Source organism: Drosophila persimilis, unplaced genomic scaffold (assembly GCF_003286085.1).
Source record: "Drosophila persimilis strain 14011-0111.01,24,50 unplaced genomic scaffold, DperRS2 tig00000124-arrow-pilon, whole genome shotgun sequence".
In the NCBI taxonomy this organism is placed as follows: Eukaryota; Metazoa; Arthropoda; class Insecta; order Diptera; family Drosophilidae; genus Drosophila; species Drosophila persimilis.
In genome coordinates, this window is record NW_020825294.1 from 5,919,199 (window position 1) to 5,938,888 (window position 19,690).

The 19,690-nt window shown below is 39.3% G+C and overlaps 1 protein-coding gene across 1 annotated transcript; it reads left to right on the forward strand.

Annotated features, from left to right (window-relative positions):
* Positions 1-12: 12 nt before the first annotated feature.
* Positions 13-19,520, forward strand: LOC6593370 (estradiol 17-beta-dehydrogenase 11). Its single transcript, XM_002018555.2, has 8 exons — positions 13-528; positions 11,393-11,546; positions 11,605-11,729; positions 17,031-17,141; positions 17,227-17,352; positions 17,435-17,556; positions 17,658-17,774; positions 19,171-19,520. The coding sequence occupies exons 1-8, from the start codon at positions 283-285 to the stop codon at positions 19,445-19,447; spliced, it is 1,278 nt and encodes a 425-aa protein (XP_002018591.1). The 5' UTR covers positions 13-282; the 3' UTR covers positions 19,448-19,520.
* The last annotated feature ends 170 nt before the right edge of the window (positions 19,521-19,690 follow it).

Here is a 19,690-nt window from a genome sequence, read left to right on the forward strand (position 1 = left end):
CCTTTCGAGCACCACAACGTTCAAATTCGTTTGCTACGCTCTCGAGAGCGGACGTGCCGTGCGGACAATATCCAAAAAACCTCAGAGCTCCAAAAAAAATATACAAGAAATACACCACAAAAGCTGTCTTTGCGGTTGCGTTTCGTTTGCATTTAAATTACGGAAAAAATTACGAAAAAGCCTAAAAATTATAACCATTTCAAAATCGTATAGTGTCTTGTTTCAGAGTGAACTAAATCTAACAAAAATAATCCAATATAAAAGTGCACAAATCTGTGAAAAATGGTGAAGAACAATAACAATCTAATGGCTGAAGATCTACCCAATGGCAATGGTCTGGCGAATGGAAATGCAAATGGACATGGTATCCCCAATGGACATGGCCTGTCCAATGGCAATGGTGTGGTCCATGGCCAGGAACCAGTAGCACCTCCTGCCACTGGCTGGCGTCAGACCCTATGGAATAGCTGGGATGCCTTTGCGGATGTGGCCTGGTTCATCATCTGCTGCGTGGGATTCATTCTTCAGGTGGGTTCCATACACATCTTCTTCAGATCCATAACCCTCAATGCCAGACAGACCAACTTTTGTGTGCCTATAACATTGCCGGAGGGCAAAACCTTCTGAATCTCGGACGCTTTTGTTTACAACTGATTAATTAACAACAAATGAAGGTTAGATTTTAGAGACTGAAGCAACAGATAGCCGACGTTTTTGTGGTAGGCAGTATTATGTGTCAATAGATGTTAGATTTTCATCTCTGTTTGATTGGATTGTTTTTTAATGGCAGCCTCAGATTGATAGAAAAAACTACTCAGATATTATTTAAAACCTGTTGGAATTATACAGAAATACTTTATTCTACTCTGGAGCAACAATGTAGTATTTTCCAGTAGTAGTTGGATTAAATAAGAACATATCTACAGCTACACGAATAAAAAACTGATCTAGACAACTATGGAGCTGATAGTGCTACCTGTTATTCATAACAGAAATGATCATGCCCCCCGCAAAGGTATTAAGAGACTTAAATGCCATTTGTTTCTACCGCTTAAAGGAATTAAATAATTCACCTTCGTGTTTTGAATGTTTTGGTTGATTAGCAACATTGTGTGATTTACCTTCAACCATTCAGAAAATGTGTCAATGCTGTCAGAAATATACAGAACCCCAACTCAAGTTTTGCATTGCGTGCAAATATAATGAACGACAACATTTAAGTTATTTAATTAACTGCCGAAAAGGATGCCTCTCAGGCAACCTGTGTGATAAATGGCCAAAAGTAATGGCCAATGCCGATGGCAGCACGTGTGACGTTTAATTGGGGCCATGAAAGAGATTTAAAGCATTAAGATCAGGCGGAGACAAGTTTTCAGATGGTATCTGGCTGTGATGCGATGGGATGGCTGTCGCTGGGAGGAGGGAAAAGGCAGTTGAGGGACGGCCCCAAGATGATGTAAAACCAGACCGCGAACGATGTGAAGTTATTGAGTGAGATAATTTATTTTGATTCACGAATATACATATTTTGAGATAATATAATCAAAGAAGAGCACACAGCAAATGAATTACAGTTTTTGAGGTGGAAAGGGGGATGCAGTTATGGTTTATAACTTAATTTTAGTTGAGTTATGCATTTTTGAGGTTTATTTGAATACATAAAAAAATTAGGGACTATGCAGAACAGGGATATTTTTTATAGTTGTTTTATAAGTTTAAGCAATCAAGGATACCATCTGTGAAGAATTTTCTATTCTAAAGTAAAGATATGCTGAAGAGATCGAAAAGAAAATAGAAGATAGATAGAGAACGATAGTATGTAAGAGGTGCTGCGCTTTCTTTGAATACATTTAAACTCTCCTTTTTGCTGCTAAGCTACTCTGTGTGAGAGAGAGAAAAATCGTTAGGTAGAGGAGTCAGTCACGCTTTGTTATTCAGTAATAAATCCCCATATAAAAGAGGTTCTAAAAGAAAACAAAGGATATATGATTGAAGAGAAACTCATTTCACATATAAATATAATCTAATCTGTTGTATGAAAACTATAAAAATCCCTCAGAATAGATTATATAAAACCTATAAATTACAACACAAGTTCTAGACCACATTGGAAAATTCTGTAGAAATCTGAAAAGAAATTATTGGCAAAAAATTCAATGAATTTGCATCGCCAGCAATTATAGGTAATAAATAATTGATCATAAACTATCGCGTGTGGAATTAATCATTAATCAAATTCAAACTAAAAAATATGCAAAAAACGGCGTGAACAACAACAACTTAACCTGTCTTGAGATAAGTTTTAGTCTAGTCATAGACTAAGCCTCAGCCAATGACTTAATTAATTGCCTTCAAAACGGCCAAGTGAGTTGGCAAAATATCTAAAAAAAATGTTCAAATCAGCCATCAAATGATTGAACTACCCTCAAGAGGGGATCCCAAAGGAATTTTCAAATTTTAGACCTAAAATTGAGAGATAGGCAAAAAAAAAAGCGTCTGGCAGCTGACACGCTAAGTGGTTTTTAAATAAAACGCACAACCAAACAAAACAAAACAAAGCGAAAATAAAATAAAAACAATTTCAATTTCGTTGCATAAGACTCCTCCGGGTGTTGTGGTAATTATATTTTCACTTTACCGCAAAAACCAAACCGAAAACCCAACGAGAGACCTTTTGTGTGTGTCGCTTTGAGCTAGAGAAAGATATGATCGTGAAATGTGTGGCACGAATGTAGTCCCAATCCAGTCCCCCAAGCCATCTCTAACCGTATCGTTTGGATCATTGTGCATGGAACTGCATAGCAAATGGCGCGGGGGGTGGTCTGGGGGTTACTGAAACAAGTGACATTTGCATGCCAAATGCAAAAACCCGACGCTCATTACCTGAGCAGCAGCAGCAGCACCAGCAGCAGCAGCGCTGAGGAGCGTCTCTAAAAGCCAACTAAATTTGCATTTCAATTTACTTGATTTGTAAAACCATACAGGGGCTTTACACGACAATGATTCTCGCATCTGACAGGGTTGAGTGAGCTGTCGTTTGGAATACCGTGGATTTTTCAGAAGGAGTGGTATACCATATCATCAGATAATTCGATCTATTCCTCACCTTTTTAGGCTTTCTTTCGCTCCTATTCGAAATACATCACTTTATCTGTTAAGATCCCTTCGTATCGAATAAATATTACCTCTCGAAATAAGTCCCAAAGGAATTTCTATGGAATAGTGAAATTTCCATAAGGCGGATCCCATATGAATTCGCCTACCAACCGAGGTGCGCTTCCGCATGACAGTTGAATAGCTTGGAGAGTTTATCTTTACTTTTAGGTATATGATTAAGGGAAATCTCCACAGTCTCTAAAAATATCATTCCCAAAATCCAAAAGCGAATCCGCCTCGTTGCAAATTCATTGAGGCTTTACACAATGACAATTCCGCGAGGCTTGATAGATGGCTGGAAATTTGCAAATTACCCATGGATGGCTGTGATCAAACTAGCAATCGTTGAGCTATCATGGGCATGGTATAGGTATCGATAGGGTATTATTAGGTGGATTTATGTCATTGCATTCTCTAGCATTTTTTTCTGCTTTTCGAACAAAAGACTTGGGCAACAAACTTGTGCCGAAAGTTCCACCTACAAAATGATTGGCCAGAAAGGGGGAAGAGAGTGAGTGGCATTATAACTTTGGGGCGAGTAATGAGCCAAGTCGGAGGGGGCACAGACAGCTGTTGTTGCCACCACGGCGGCGTCCACCTCTGCTGCTGATGCTGCCGACTGCGACTGCGTTTGGCTTGTTGACCTAGTTCAACTTTTGCATTTTGCCGGCATTTTGTGGTGTCAGCCACTTGGGCCACTTGGAGAGCCTGTTTTTATTAGCCACCGCTTGGGCTAGCCGCAAGCCCACACAGACACATGTGCTCGGGCGCACGTATACTTGTGGCGGTGACTGTGTGCGCCAGCAGTCACCGCGATTTCGCGGGCATTCATTTGCCTCTGTGTGTGTGTGTGTGTGTGTGGATGGATGTGCAAACGCAATTGAAATTGAAAGTGTTTGTTGTTGGGGCGGGGATGATGCGTTGTCTTACACATACCACAGCCTCCCAGCCAAAAGCTAACACCATTTGCTGGCTCCAAAGCCGAAGCCGCAGCCGGTTGCAGGTTCATAACCCGCATGCGGCCTTGTGCTTTCAGCCATGTTACGGCTGCGCCATGTGGCTGTCTGTCTGGCTTTTTGAAAAATGGGTTATGGGGCGGGTGTGCCTTGTCAAAGACTACATAATATCTATAAAGTAATAAAAAGTCTGTCTGAGATGGCTATCAAAATGTGAGTAATCATTTTTACCGAAAAGCTGAGGAAATTCATAGAAAATCTGTGGGAATGAATCTGAAAAGAACACTTTTAATGGGTAATAATATAAATAAAATTGACATTTTGGTCGTTAAAAATCACTAAAAAAATAACTAAGAGTTCTTTTGTTTTGCACATTTTATGTAGGAATATTTTCTAAGAATTAAAAAAATTAAATACTATAAAGTACTATAAACACTGACACTTGTTTGTAATTCTTGAATGATTGGTCACATTCCATTCAATGCCACGTTTTCTAAAGTGTCGGTCATAAATTGTGGTTTATTACGAGTATTCAGGTTTTTTTTTTCTCACAAGCAAGGTTACACTTAGACAAGCAAATATACCCTGTAAATCGGTACGTTGATATGCAATGAGTGGCTATGCAATTATTGGACACCATCAGAAGGCCGTTTAGCACAGATTTATATTCCTTCTTGGAATATAAAAGATTTCCTGGTTTTTTTTTCAAGGTTTACATCGTTTGATCTAGGAAAAACTAAACATAATACTAGTATGCTTGGAAGAAACACATTTGAATCCACTGTAAGACCCTTTCTAAAACCATTATGCTAATGGAAAACTATTATACATACATTCTCTTAATAACCTCAATAGTCTGCATATCCGGGTATAATAATATACCGGGACGTGTGTCGCGACCTTCAACCCTCTGGAATACTTGTCATCTATAAAACACATGCCTTTAATTTTATGACCGATTGATATATTCAATTATATTCTATACCTATTAATTCAATTATATATGTATCATATTCAATTGCGGTTTCTTTGTGCCATTAATCACTCAAGGGGCTTTGAGCGCTTAAATTCTATTCCATGCCATGAAAAATGGATGCCAACGACTTGTCAGTTCTTTAAGCTAATGCCGAAAGCACTTTTGTCATGCCACCAGCTAATCACTCGACGTATCCGTTTGCATATCCAGGTGGCAGGCACCTTAACACATATCCGTTGTGGCTTGCCTGACAAATTGCCACTCGAAACACTCGAAGCACTCGAAACACTCGAAAGATTGCAGTGGCAGCCACTCGCTTCGCTCAGATCGCATAGAACTTGATTGGATCTGGCTCAAAAGTCTATTCATAAGTAAGGCACGGCCATACACTGTCAGAAATCGATATGGGGACGCTAATTTTTGCACAGAGGCGTAAATGAAAATTGCCATTCGAAGGCCGCACAGGCCGGCGGGGCGGCAATCGATGACAGAGACCACCCGCCTGCAATAAATCAAACCGAGTAGCGACGGAGAGCCACGGAGAGCGGTGCTGGCTGTAAGCCAAACAAAACTTAAAGTGCAAAATCATTGGCCAATTGGCTAAAAGTGTTTCAAGTGTACGAGTGCCGCCGAGTGTGTGGGGAGAGAGAGAGAGGGAGAGATGCAACGGGCAATAGTTTTTGTTGGGGGTTCAATTTCAGGTTTATGATTATATTTTGTTTCTATTTTTTTTTTCACTGGCTGTGGCTATTGCAACTGTTTGTGGCAAAGAAGGTCACTCATACTCAGGGAGTGGGCAGGCAGGCTGCAAGCCGGCCACGGCACGTTGCAACACACACACACGCACACACACACTGGCTGGCGCTTACAATGTTTTGTGGCAAGTTCGTGCCTATAGTTTTTTGTTTGCCGTTTGAGCCACACTCGAACAAATACTCGGCCTGCTCAAGATTCACTCGAGATTTTTGATACTCTGCCTTCTTGGAGAGGGTATTTATGGTGGGTCTATCTATTCAAGACATACTCGGAGGATTCGGAGATGGGGATAGGGATTAGAAGGAACAGATATGGCTGAATTTCTTAAGCTACGATTTATGCATTAAATTATCATATATTAAAACCAAGAAACGATTGTCTGAAAAAGCCTAATGGCTCCTATATATCATCGATTTTTGCCATATTCTTGGTTGCTTTTACACTTTGTTCCAGGAGATATCCTTACCCAGTGGATTAGCTAAATTTATGGCTATAATCTTACTAAAATAGCTATTTTTAAAGCTCTTAAGATTCCCAGAGAACAGCGTCAAGTACAGCTCAAATTTGACCCTTATATTAGCTAGTACAAGCTGTTAAAATATAAATTTGTATGACTGTTAATCAACGTCCAAGGTTAAATGGTCTTTGAATGATCGCCCAAGCAGCAAGAGCATACAAAATTCGTTGCAGGCAGTCATTTTGTTCCACTCCACTCATAAAGTGACCAAAATTGGAGCCTATTTGGAGGCAGGTGCGAGTCTGTAGAGTGTGTAGTGCTTTGGGGTTGGGCAAGAGGCTGTTGCCTGCTGCTGCTGCCTCGTATTCAGTTTCACTTTCAGCTGGCTCTAGAACCGCAGTGCAACGCTGGCAAGGCAGACAAGGCAGACCATGCAGGCGGCCACTTCAGGTTGTTGATATTTTTTCGCAATTCTCATTGGAATCGGGGAACCGACACAGAGACATCAGGGAGCAGTAGAGAAACAAGTTTGTACCATTTGCTTTTGTCTTCTTAGTGGTAGGCACCAGGCAAACATTTGATTACCAGGCTAACGATACTAAACACTACACACACTGCCAGTGATGATGATGATGATGATGATGTGCCGGCTTTAACGCCTTAGAAGTTGCTTCCGCGACAGCCGGCCATTTGGTAGTTTGTGTACCTTTTGCCATTTTGCATATTTTTACATTGATTTTTTTGCAATCCACAAAGCCAGAGAGGGGATTTGTTGCTGCCCAAAGGGGAAGAAGAACCCACGTTAATTAAGATCCCAAGCCGCACACTAATGAGCCAAACACTCAAAATACTTGGGCAACTTGTGCCACTGAGCAATTGAGTGTGTTTTTATGCGAATGCCAATGATGTTTGCTAGATTTTACTTCATTAAAGGTAAAGGTTTGCGGTATTTGGATGGATGGTTGGATTTTTGAAGCACAGATACTTTAAGAGGTTGTTTAATGGAGATAAAACAATTAGAATCTAATGCTTTGAATGCACATTTTGAACAGATAATTAAGAATAAAGAACAATAGACAAAAAATTCAGTTAGAAATGACATCAAAGCTAGCACGCCTAGGGGGAAACCTCCAATGGGTTTCAGATTCCCTGAGAGCCCTCTTTGAGAAGGGTTTGCTTTGATTCGACGGAAGAGCCATGGGCCCTTGTACTCAATCCCTGTAGCACGTAGACTAAAATCGTTCATATCAAAATTGTAATTATAGAACATCAAATCTTTGGAGGCTTTTACGAGAACGTTTTCGGGTCACTCTCCTTAAGAACGGGTAACTATTTGAGCCCAAGCTGGGGCATTCTGTGGGTACCTGGCAGCAGCTTCCTCCAGACTATATCCCGAGTTGTCTCCATGTGTCTATGGATTTTCATCTCTCTCTTCCATGGCCCCTATGCTAGTGGTATCGAAGGGGGATTTGTTGAACCATCGGTTTCTTGTGGAATACTCACTGTTCCGAGGTGCCCCACAGGCAGTGTAGCGGTCTCTCCTTCGTTCAAGGGTGCCCACTTCCTCCGGACGATATTCTGGAATCATTTCAGCCCTATACTGTCCTGCGTTGAGACCCCAGAACTACAGAACTTTCAGTCTTCTAGATTAACTTGAGAGCTTATACCGAACTTATGGAAATTTCGTATGCTCTTGGATCCAAAAGATCTCTAAATCTTGCTGTGGAAATCCAACCTTTAAAGTCTGATGGAAAATTTCCAATTATTTTAAATAAAATATAGAATTGAACCTTCAGAAAAAGCCACATTAATTATAAACCAAAGCTCAATAATTGATTGCTTTCATTTTCCAGCCCTTTCAAGGCCAAGTTTGAGATTAAAATTCCATTTCCCACTGACAGAGACCTTCCAAAAAAATTCCAAATCGATTCAAAGTCAGTGCATCGAAGTTCAAGCCGATTTGATTTGGTTTTCCGGCAGTCTTACAAAAGTTCAATGCGTTGGGGACCTTGACAATCAACAAGAGACACAGACAGACAGACAGACGGACACAAGAGAGACACAGACCAATAAACCCCAACATAATGCTGACGAGGCAGTTTTCATAGATCCCAGACCCAGACCCAGACAGAGACGCAAACGATTTGTAAGAAAACAAACCGAAAAACCAGCCCAAAAAATTCTCAAACAACAAAACGTGTCTGCAAAATTTACATTTATGTGAACAAAAAGCTGCCACAAAAAAAGTTTCCATGATCTGGCTGCCTCAAATCTTTCTCTCATTCTTTTTGCCATATGAATTCGTTTTCGATTTGCATTTATGTATTTTTCGGTGTATCTTGCTATAAAGAAATCGTTGCTCTTATTATGTTGATTATCGTATTATGTATAAATTATAATTGTGCGCTTCCTGTCCGCTGAGTTGCATGTTAAATTATGTGACAAAATGTCTGTCAACGGGATGGCAGCAGCAGCAGCAGCAGCAGAGCAACAGGAAAATAATGGGACGGCAGCTGAAACATACCAAAAGCCACTCATCATCATTGTTGTGTGCAACATGCCTTCCTTTTGATTAATTTTTTGTATAATTTATGATACGTTGTTTCTGGGGGGGGGGGGGGGGTAGGAAAACTTTGCTACTTGCAAGAAAGAGTGCTACTCGTAAGGTGGAGGAATTCGACGAAAAGATACCTAGTAATTGGAATGATGAATGAGTTCTGGAAAGATCTTCAGAGATGGGGGAGCTATAAGTGGGATGGAGGGGTATTTATTGGAAGGAAACTACTTTCTTTGGCTCTTAAAGATGGCTCCTTCAACGAGAGGAGATTATTTGGTTTATAAGAACACGCTAAACGACACCAAGTCTAGTGTAATCTTTTCAAGCTTAATTTTCGTAAGAATGTTCCTATTTTTCATATTTGTAAGTCTCTATTTTGACTGTTATACTTATCCAAGTCCAATGATTCTTGGTATGTTGGTAGATGTTCGATCTAAACAGAATTCTAAAAAATTTTAGCTTCATATCTCTAAGACTTATACCCCTTAAATTGGAAGGTTAGTTACTATCCAGCACATCTTATGAATAGTCTTCTGAATGCTGCCAAAAAGAACTATCCATAAATTACTATCATTATTCCGCATATAGGTATATACTTTATAGATCTGTTAGTGATAACTATAGATATAAATCAACCAAATATAAGTATACCCTATGTATTCAAAAACTGCTGGGTGTACGATAAAAAAGCACATTGTTGCGACACATTCATTGTTAATGTCAAAATAATTGGACACGCTTGCCAGGCTCGGACCCAGACCCCAGTCCACAGTCCCCAGATCCCCTCAGACCTGGGCCCCTGCCCAGGGCGCTGCCCAAAACCCCAGCCATGCCCCCTGCCCAAAGGCCAGGGGCCGCCCTAAGCGGATGAGGCGAATTTGCGGGCAACAAGTTCGCGTGTGGCATGAAAATTGATGGGACGCTTGCAACACAGAAAGTGCTACTGTGCTGCCGCCACCAGCACAAAAAAAAAAACATGTTAAATATTAAGTTCGTTGCTTGAGTCTTTTGTTTCGTCTGTTTTCCTCTGTTTGCCGCATTTTTTGCTTTTTTATGGCCACAACTGGAGGCGTGATAGCCATAAATTTTGACAGCTTATTGACACTAAATTGACATAAAAAATGTTGCAAATTTTACATCAAAATATATACGATCCCATATATGTTTCAATTAATTGTGGGACACCCGCCTCCCACAATGGTTTTTCTTTCTTTTGGCTTAGTTTTTTCTGTCGTTGTTGTGGCCTATTAACATGCACTCGTCAATTGGCCCGAACAAATGCTCGGAGGCTATTTACAATTTTACACTTTATTTGGGTTTCCTTTTCTGGTGCTTTGGGTTTTTTTATGTAAACTTTAAATGGGGTAAACATTTGGGCGCACGCGTGACTTGGTTATTCGGTTCGAGAGCATATAGGAAATGAAATGGAATGAAAGGAAAGGAAAACAAAAGACTTGGGCAATAACAAAAGGCATTTGAACATTTATAGAGCATTTTTTTTGTTGATTTATGGTTGCTTTTTTATACATATTTGACTGGGGAAATTGCTTATAAATATTTAATTGGAATGTCTGATAGTAGAAGGAGATTAGAATGGGGAAAGAAGTCTATAAAGAATTTATTATATTAAGCGAAAACCTAATATGGGCTGAGGAAGGAAGAGCAAAGAGGAAACATACAGTGACTAAAATATATATATTTGTGCATTAATCTAAGTACTTGGATGCCCCTAATGAGATATACCGCCAAGAGCATTTGTTGCAGCATATTTATTTTGGGGCTGAGGTACAATAGCCAATACTAGTACTATAGCCCTTATTGTAGACATATAACTACCTCAATTGACACTAATAAATGTTCTACAAGTTTGGCATCTATTCATTAAAGTAGTTGTTCAGGGGAGCTGCCTGCAAAGAGTGTTGAAAACCACGATCCTCGCTTTGTATTGGAGTTCTTTAAAAGTAGAAAATGTTAGGGCTTCCTACTCTCTAATAGAATTCCTTAAAAACCATCAGAAGTACCGCTTTCTTTCATATAAAATTTGTGCTTGATTATTTCACAGAATAAACTAATTTTGGAACCATACGAACAATCAATCATCAATCAATCGATTAGATCTGAAGGAAAATAACATTTTACTGAGAAATGAACAAAACTTTTTATCATTCTTTGCTAATCATTCTTTCGTAGTCTGATTATAGTATTTAATTGCAATAATTTCTGTCTTAGGGCTTTCATTTAACCAAAAGGTTGTACAGGGCTTAAATGTCGCGCGTCATGCGTTAGCGCCCCTCGGTTGCTTTGCGAAACAGGCTTAAAACTTATGCAAATTTTTCTATTATATATGAAAAAACAACTGCCTTAGGAAACATAGCTCTAGAGAGAGGTTTCTGTTGTATTCTTTTGTATTGAAAATTATTGTATAAATAATGAACCATCTGGCATTCGATTCATTAAAACCCTTCCTTAACACTTACTTCCAGTAATTATAGCCTTAACCTAATTAAAATCCACTTCCCTTTTACTTATTGCAGGACCTGTACTACATTGTCTTTGGCTATCCCGAAAAGGAGCTGAAGACAGACATTGCCCTGATCACCGGTGGTGGCAATGGCCTGGGTCGCCTGCTGGCCGAGAGGCTCGGAAAGATGGGCACCAAAGTCATTATCTGGGACATCAATAAGAAGGGTAAGTCTCCGGCCCCACACTTGTAGCAATAATAATTTGATAATAATATCATTTGCAGGCATTGCGGAAACCGTTGAGATCGTCGAAGAGGCGGGCGGCTACTGCAAGGGCTATGTGGTCGATATATCGAAGAAGGAAGAGGTCTATAAGGCGGCCGATGTCATCAGAGAAGAAGTCGGTGATGTAAGTATTACAAAAGACAGAAAGAAAGGGAGAGAGAGGAACGGATCGGAACGGAACGGAATGGAGGATCCGTGCCGCAATTGAAGCATAAAAGTCGAGTAATTACTGTTTACAGTCGAGCGCCTAATGTGGCATCAGACTGGTCCCCATATAATTGTTTGTTGAGGGGCGTTTAATGGCCTGTCTTCTTGGCCAGAACACAGAACGCAGAGCGGAGAACCCTTCTCCTCCTCAAAAAACAAAACACATGTAAGACGGTGCCGCTGCCACACCCCGTTGCAACACATTTATGCATATTCATGTCATAAATTTAAACCGAAGTCGGAGGGGGGCAAAAAAAAAAGGGGCAAAAATGTATATGCATGAGCGCATCGTCATCGTAGCGGCAACCTTGAGAAATTGTTGCACATTACACAAACTTAAAAAAAAAGCAAAAACTAGAAAGAAAGGCTTATTGCCAGAGTCGAGGCTTGAGATACTCTGGCGGAATGATTTTGTGGAAAATGTGCCGGAATTTTGTTTAGGGAAAAGGCTTTTCTAATTCATTAATGTCTTGAGAATGGAGAAACAAAAGTGTTATATCTCCAAAATAGCGTCTTATGAATCTATGTAAAATTTTTCCTCCTAAAATATGTCCTACGACCGATCATTCCTATGATTCCTAGGTGATTTGTGCATGAAAACATAAAATATTACTCGGAATAAATGTTTTTTGTCTAAGATTAAAAATAAACATAATATGGTGCTCCTAAATATTTTTTTATCAACGATTTTTCTATGAAAAAATTCTTCTATATTGCCTTCGATGTACTGGTACATACTCTGTAAAATCTAAGACTAATTTCCACACTATTTATTTGGTATTTGGCAAATATCCATAAGGAATAACATGGCCTATCTTCATGGCATGGCAACCTTTGGGTTAAACTAAAGCTACCCCCTTTGTATAGAGTGTACGAACACCAAAGAGAAGGTACGAAACGCTCAAAAGAAGTAGCCAGGTCCGGTCCCGGTCCCGGTGCCGGTCCTCTGCAAACTGGTTGCCACCAGCTCTCCAACGTATTCGCATTCGCATTCGATCTGCTCATTTATCACAATCTGGGGCAGTCTCAAGCCCATGCCCATCCGAAGCCCAGTGCCCAGTGCCCAGGCCTGCCACAATGTGGCTGCTACTGCATCGGAGACTGCTACTTTTGCCACTTTGCTGCATTCAAATTAATTGCAGGCGGCACGAGTAGCAACATTTTTGCTGCTGCTAATTGCAACTCCTCCTCTGCCACTCTGCCACTCCGCAAAAATATTACTGCCACAAAATGTGACGGCGAACCTTTGTTCCGCTAAGCTCTTGTGACTTTTAACATTTTTATTCAGAAGTCAGACATATTTCTCGTTGTCTTTTGTTTGCTAATTATTTTGGTTTTATTTGCTTTATTTATTTGTTGTTTCAATTAGAACCTGTACGAGTTTATGGGGAGTGCGGGTATTTGATGTACCAATACTCATATCCGAGAAGCTTTGCTAATGAGGTTTTGCTACAGTCAAGTCAAGGCTGAAGCAATCCGTTAATTAGAAAAGAAGGAATTTATTCAATGAACAAATAATGTTAAAGGGCATAAAGAATATCTTTGATCTTGGTTGACTTGCGGCTTGGAATTTATTGGAATTTTCAAGTAAATTTTGAAGGTTATAGAAGCTTAGATTTGTATCTTCAAATGAATTTCAATTATTGGTACGATCTTAACTTTAATTTTAAAATTTGCTAATAATGAAAATTTCATATATTTAGATCGGTTTTCCGCTTTATAAACAAGAATATCCAATATTAAAAAAGATAGGCAATAAGGACACAGAACTACCATTACCGACATTTTTTTTGTGCTTTTGTAACCCCTTTTTACGAGTACGAATATCACTATAATAGAGGTAGCGGTGGAAAGAAAGCGAGAGAGAAATATAGAGGGTGAGCTGCTAAGCTACTCTGTGAAAGATTGCCATGGGAAAGTTTTTTCTTCATTCTGACTTTAAAAATCCGATAAAATTCAAATTCTACAATCTGGTAAATGATATATTTATGTAGAATTCTGTTCTTTCGGTTTTCTCGTATCTTTAAAATTATAGAAAATTCCATATACATATATAAAAGTATCCGTGATGTGACTACAGTCTCCAATGATGTATCTATATAATTTACTAAACTAAAGCATTTAGAACATAGAAATGATCTAGAAGACACGCAGTCATTATTAAATAAGATTGTCCCCTAAATACTAGTACTTTACTCTTCCAGCATTTAGAAAAATGCAAAAAACAATATTTTTTTTTATTTTCTACACTTTATATTCGTTGTATAATTGCTCCAAAATCGTTTGTACAACCATTTAATGGCATAACAACCAGCATTTAAGAGATTTTTCATGCATGGCCAGTGTCCGATTTCCAAATAAATGTTTACCGAACTGACACAAGTTCAAAGTAGCAAAACCCCCAAATAAACGCCAAAAAAATGTTGAAAAATGATTAAAATTATATAAAAAATTCAAGCATAAAAATGCCAACAAACCACTAGAACGAAAAGAAAATTAAACAAAGAGTTATATAATGACAGCCCCAAAAAGCGTTGAACCTGAAAGTCACAAAAAAAAGAAGAAAAAGAAGATGGAAACAAACAGTAGCAGAAAGAGCAGCAAAAAAAAAAGCAAAACAAGTGGAAAAGAAGTGAAGGATAGATGGGAAATCCGAAGCTTATGATACACTTGGAAGATAATAATCAAGGATTATTAAAAAGTAAATACTAAAAAATACTACAAATAAAATATAAATCTATCTATATTGTTAAGAAATGTTTTGGGTTGTGGTCGAGCGAACCGAAAGTGAAGGAGGATTACCGGAGTATAAAATAAAATACAGTGCGGCGAAAGGTTGGGAAGCCCCTTAGGGATTAGTGGATCTGGAAAGTCATCTTGATGACAGAATTCCGATTGCAAAAATGTTCACGATTTTACTTAAAAATATATGAACATATACAAAGATACAAGGATAGTAAGACTGGAGTTTGAAAGCGTAATAGATATCTCCACAAAGACATGGGTTCCCTTCCCTACTTTCCAGGATATAGTAGAACGATTTCGATGTAATTTAATGGATTTCTGTTTGGTGGAAAGGCGAAGAATGTTACGCGCGGATCCCATGCACAAACGCAGACCGAGGGGTGCTGCCGCATGACGCGCATCTCCTTTTTACATTAAAAACATTAGAATCTGTAGTTTCAATCGTTTTATTGCTTTATCATTAGAAAAAAGGAGATTTTTCCAACCAAAAACATAATTTCCCGTGACAGAACAATCCTTTAGTGATCTGATCTTAGTGGCTCTCCAAAATGAGGTTCTATTTAATGTTACTTAAGAACAACAACATATATAACCTGTATGCAGATTCCGAATTGGTATTACAAGCATATAACCCTTGGAAAGTGTATCAAATACACAGCATTCAGGCTAGGCTGTCATGCGTTATACAGATGACGCGTAGCTTTTGTTGGCGTTTTTTTTTTGTTTTCAAACTTTTATTGTTGTTTTTTTTTCTGTAGAGTTTTGGTGTTGTTTTTTTTTTAGTTTTACTACGAGCAATGCTTGGATCTGTCTGAAATATTACATTTCATATTTTTTAATGACCTGGCGATGTTGTTGGACTTTTTGTTGCCTTAATTATGCGAGTTGTTGTTGTTTCTGTGGCTGTTTGTATCTTAATGCACGCCTCGTTAAATGTTTTTGCCCGGTTACAGCAAGAAGATTTGAAATCGCTCATACGCAATGTATGACCCACGGCCCGGCACGGCACGGCCCTGCCCCACACTCGTATTTGCACTTGAACCCGCCCTCAAAATCGGATCATTATGGTTGTGCACTGCACTTGTTGTTAACTTATTTAACCAGCGGCAAAAACAGCAATCATATGCTACTCTACTACTCTACGATTACGATTACGAGCAGATGGTTAACTACTTAGGGAGCGAGGCGGCGCGACCGGACGGAAACGGGGACGGATGTCGGCCAGACAGAGGCTGGCATTAAAGTCTGTTTTCTTTCAAGCATTTTACATTATTCGCAACTGGACCTTGACATGGCTCAACTTTTGTTGAATGATTTCACTTGCTTAAATTACATTTTAATTAGCATTTTATTCGAAACTAAATTTGGTAATTGGCAAATATCGCAAATGTGCAAGAGAAACTTCAAAGCTAGCCAAGAATTTAATTTAATTTACTTAAAACAAAAGATTCTTCGCTTCTAGAAGATAGAATTTATAGCCAAAAACTCCCCATTTCTTGTGCAAGATTTTCCTAAATTTATTTATATATTTGTTAAGACTTCTCTCAATGCATACTTCATTCAGTCTTAGAACCGAAAATATCCAATTATAATTGGCTTATACTGTAATTATAGAAGCTTGATGTTCTGCTTTTGATTGAACCTTCAAAACGTTGCATGTTTTTGGTTGTCATCGAACTTCAACGATTTGAAGGCCATTTGGTGGTTTTTTCAGCGGTTCTAAAATCTTCTTAGGCTTTGAAGCGTGTACAAAAAAATATCAATGAATGTGCCGACTTAAGTGGTTTTAAGGCTTTAATTTTTCCATAAGAAATAATAAAGAAAATTCATGTTTATTTTAGTGTTTTAAGTTTTTTATGAAATATAAATAATTTTTGTGATTTTACACATGGAATTCCTCTATTTCTCTCATTTCTCAACATAAAGTTTCCAAAATTTATTCCCAAAGATTCATTGATTATAGAACTGGGTTCTTGATGCTCGTTTAATAGGTAGCTGAAGCCAGATAGCCAGAAATTAAAGCACATATTCAGGAATTTAAAAAAAGATTGACTGTTAAGAAACTGTATTAAAATTCAATAATAAATCAAGAAATAATGAATGATATCGGTTAGAAATTCTATGCCATTTTCCTTAGCTGTTTTTTAGTCAAGTTTTTACTCAAAAACTCGTATTAGTTTCTTAGGTTGTAGATCTCTAAAAGTATTTCCTAACCAACCTCAAACTCGGACAATAAATAATGTAACTAATGTCCATTCGAAGCCCCCAAATCTAAGACCCGTCAAGGCCACCAAGATACATGCATACGTATGTCTAGATAGCCAAACAAGTTGAGAATATTTACTCGTTTTTCGGCACAGACAAATATTGCGAAATATGCAAAATTGTAGGCTAAAGTTTTTCCATTAATTAAATGTTTTTCCATTAGTTAAAACTCACACATGTTTGGCTTGTTTCGTGTTGTATCTTTCAGATTACTTTGCTGATCAACAATGCGGGCGTTGTCTCTGGCCTGCATCTACTGGATACACCTGATCATCTGATTGAGCGCTCGTTCAATGTGAATGTTATGGCACACTTTTGGGTGAGTTGAACAAACAGCCGGACAGGTTGAAGAATGTGAGACCATGATACATGATGCATGATACATGATATTGAAATTCCTATAGACGACAAAAGCGTTTCTGCCCAAAATGATTGAGAATGATCGAGGACACATTGCCACAATTGCCTCGCTGGCCGGCCATGTGGGCATTAGCAAATTGGTCGATTACTGTGCCAGTAAATTTGCTGCGGTAAGTGTTTCGCAAATCTCTCCTGCCCTCCCCATGCGCCATGCCACTGTCTTGACGGTCTCGACGGTCTCGATAATTACAGGTTGGCTTCGATGAAGCACTGCGGCTGGAGCTGGAAGTCCTTGGCCATACGAACATACGAACCACCTGCATTTGTCCGTTCTTCATTCAGGCGACTGGCATGTTCGACGATGTGAATGCCAGGTGAGTGCCATGCTTAATCTCTCTCTCTCTCTCTCTTTCTGTGGAGGGACTGGCTCTCTGGAACTCTGACACTGACATTTTGACTTGCTAAATGATTACAGATGGGTCCCCACTTTGAATCCCAACGATGTGGCCGATCGTGTCATTTCTGCCATCAGGAAGAACGAGAAGCTTGCCGTAATACCTGGCTTCCTGAAGGCCCTGCTCTCACTCAAATGGTGAGTAAACAAATGGGTTCTCCATTTAAATTAAACACAATCATTTCGCCCCCCTTCCTCCACGTAATTAGGCGCCATAATGCTTGTAAGGGGTCTTGTTCTGCCCTAATGGGTGCTCATCAAAGTGAAATACTTGACTTGAATATATTCATTTGAATTTAATTTTGGGTTTGTGGTGTACGAGCGCATTTTACAGTGGGGAAATTCATGTGGGGATCTGTATGTTATGGATGGAATGCAGGTGTTGTCTCTGTCATTGGTTTCATTTTCTTTAAGGGATTTTCTAATAGAAGTTAAGGAAGTCTAAAGAGGGCCAATTCTTATATGAAAGATATGTTCGAGAAGGACCAGAGATACTCTTGTTCATGTTTTGGTACTTCTAAGGAACTTTCTTGATGTATTTTCTGCAGTTTATAGTTTTAATTTAATTTAGAAACCTATCTTAGGTTTTTATTTTATAGACTTGCCATTTGGTGACCCCGATTCTACATAAAAAGACTTATTTGCTTGCATACATAGCGTCACCAAAGATTAATAAATCATTGGGCTTCTTTATGCTTTCACTTATTTAAAAGTATAATTATATTACTTTTCTGAATTTTAAGAAGTGGTGACCCCGTTTCATTCCTGCTTAGAGTCATATTTAAGCGGCATTCTTACAAATCTTTCAAAGTAAAATAAATCACTGTTTATACGTTGATTTTATAGATGGTTTTTGTGTCCATAAAGCCAGAGTTCTTCTCTTTTTGCTTTTGGTGACCCCATTTAATTGATCAGGAAAGTACTTGCTAAAAGCATTACCATTAATTATTCAAATACATCTAGGACTTCCCAGTTCTTGGGTATTTACAAAACCAAACATCTTCCCCTTAATAAAGTCTGAAACCAAATTTGATACCTCATTATATAAAAGGTCACCAAGTCAAGAAACTTCCTCGGGTTGACCTACTTTCTTATCCCAGTTAGAGTCTTGAATCTACAAGTTTCCTTTTTATTTGTGTTATCTCACGGCTAGCCATAAGTCATGTTTCCCCAAATAGCTTCCACTTTGGACTTTAAACAGAAAGTTTTTGTCTTTGTTTATCCCCCATTAAAAAGTAAGGATTCCAATTCCAAATTCAAAGCATGTCCGTGTCCTACCCCTCCTGTGAAAAATATGATAGAAATCCCAACCTATTTAGTAACTGCTCACTCATCTACCCACCCTTCAAGGGGCACCCCACACCCATGCCGCTGGACTTTGCGCCTGCACCCCACCCCCCAAACGTAACAACGTAACATTACCATGCCTAATGGTCTCGCTTTAATGTGTTTCTCTTTAATAATGCATATTATTTACCTTTACCTGAACTCTCTTTCATTCTCTGTGTGTGTTTGTGTTCGTTCATTTTTGCAGGACCTTCCCCTGGGGCTGTGTGGGTGGTTTGCTGCGACGCCTAGTGCCCGATGCCTCGCCCCAAGGTCTGCCCAGCTCCATTGGTGCCACCGCCACCGCCACTTCTGCCTCTGCCTCTGCCTCGCCAGTGAACGCCAAGTCAAAGTCTAGTATTGCCACAACCACCGCCGCGGATATGGCCGCCCTGGATGCGGAGCTGAGCAGCGTTACCCTGCCGGCGAAGCCACCCTCGATGCTGATCCAGCGTACACCTTCGCTGGGGGAGCGAGTCCTCTAAACAGGGAATCCACAGAGTACCCCAGAAGCCCACAACACAACCCCCTCCTCCGCCAAATCCAAGTTTTTTTTTGCCTGTTGTGTGTGCATTTTATGAGCGTTACCGCGTTATGGAGTTACGAGCATGTGTAATTGAATTTTGTGTTTTTGGCATTTTTCCGGGCGCACCTCCACGCGGGCCGAAAACGTTGGTCTACGGTTTTTCGGGGATTGTGGGTTTGAGGTTTGAGGGTTGAGGCGAGGA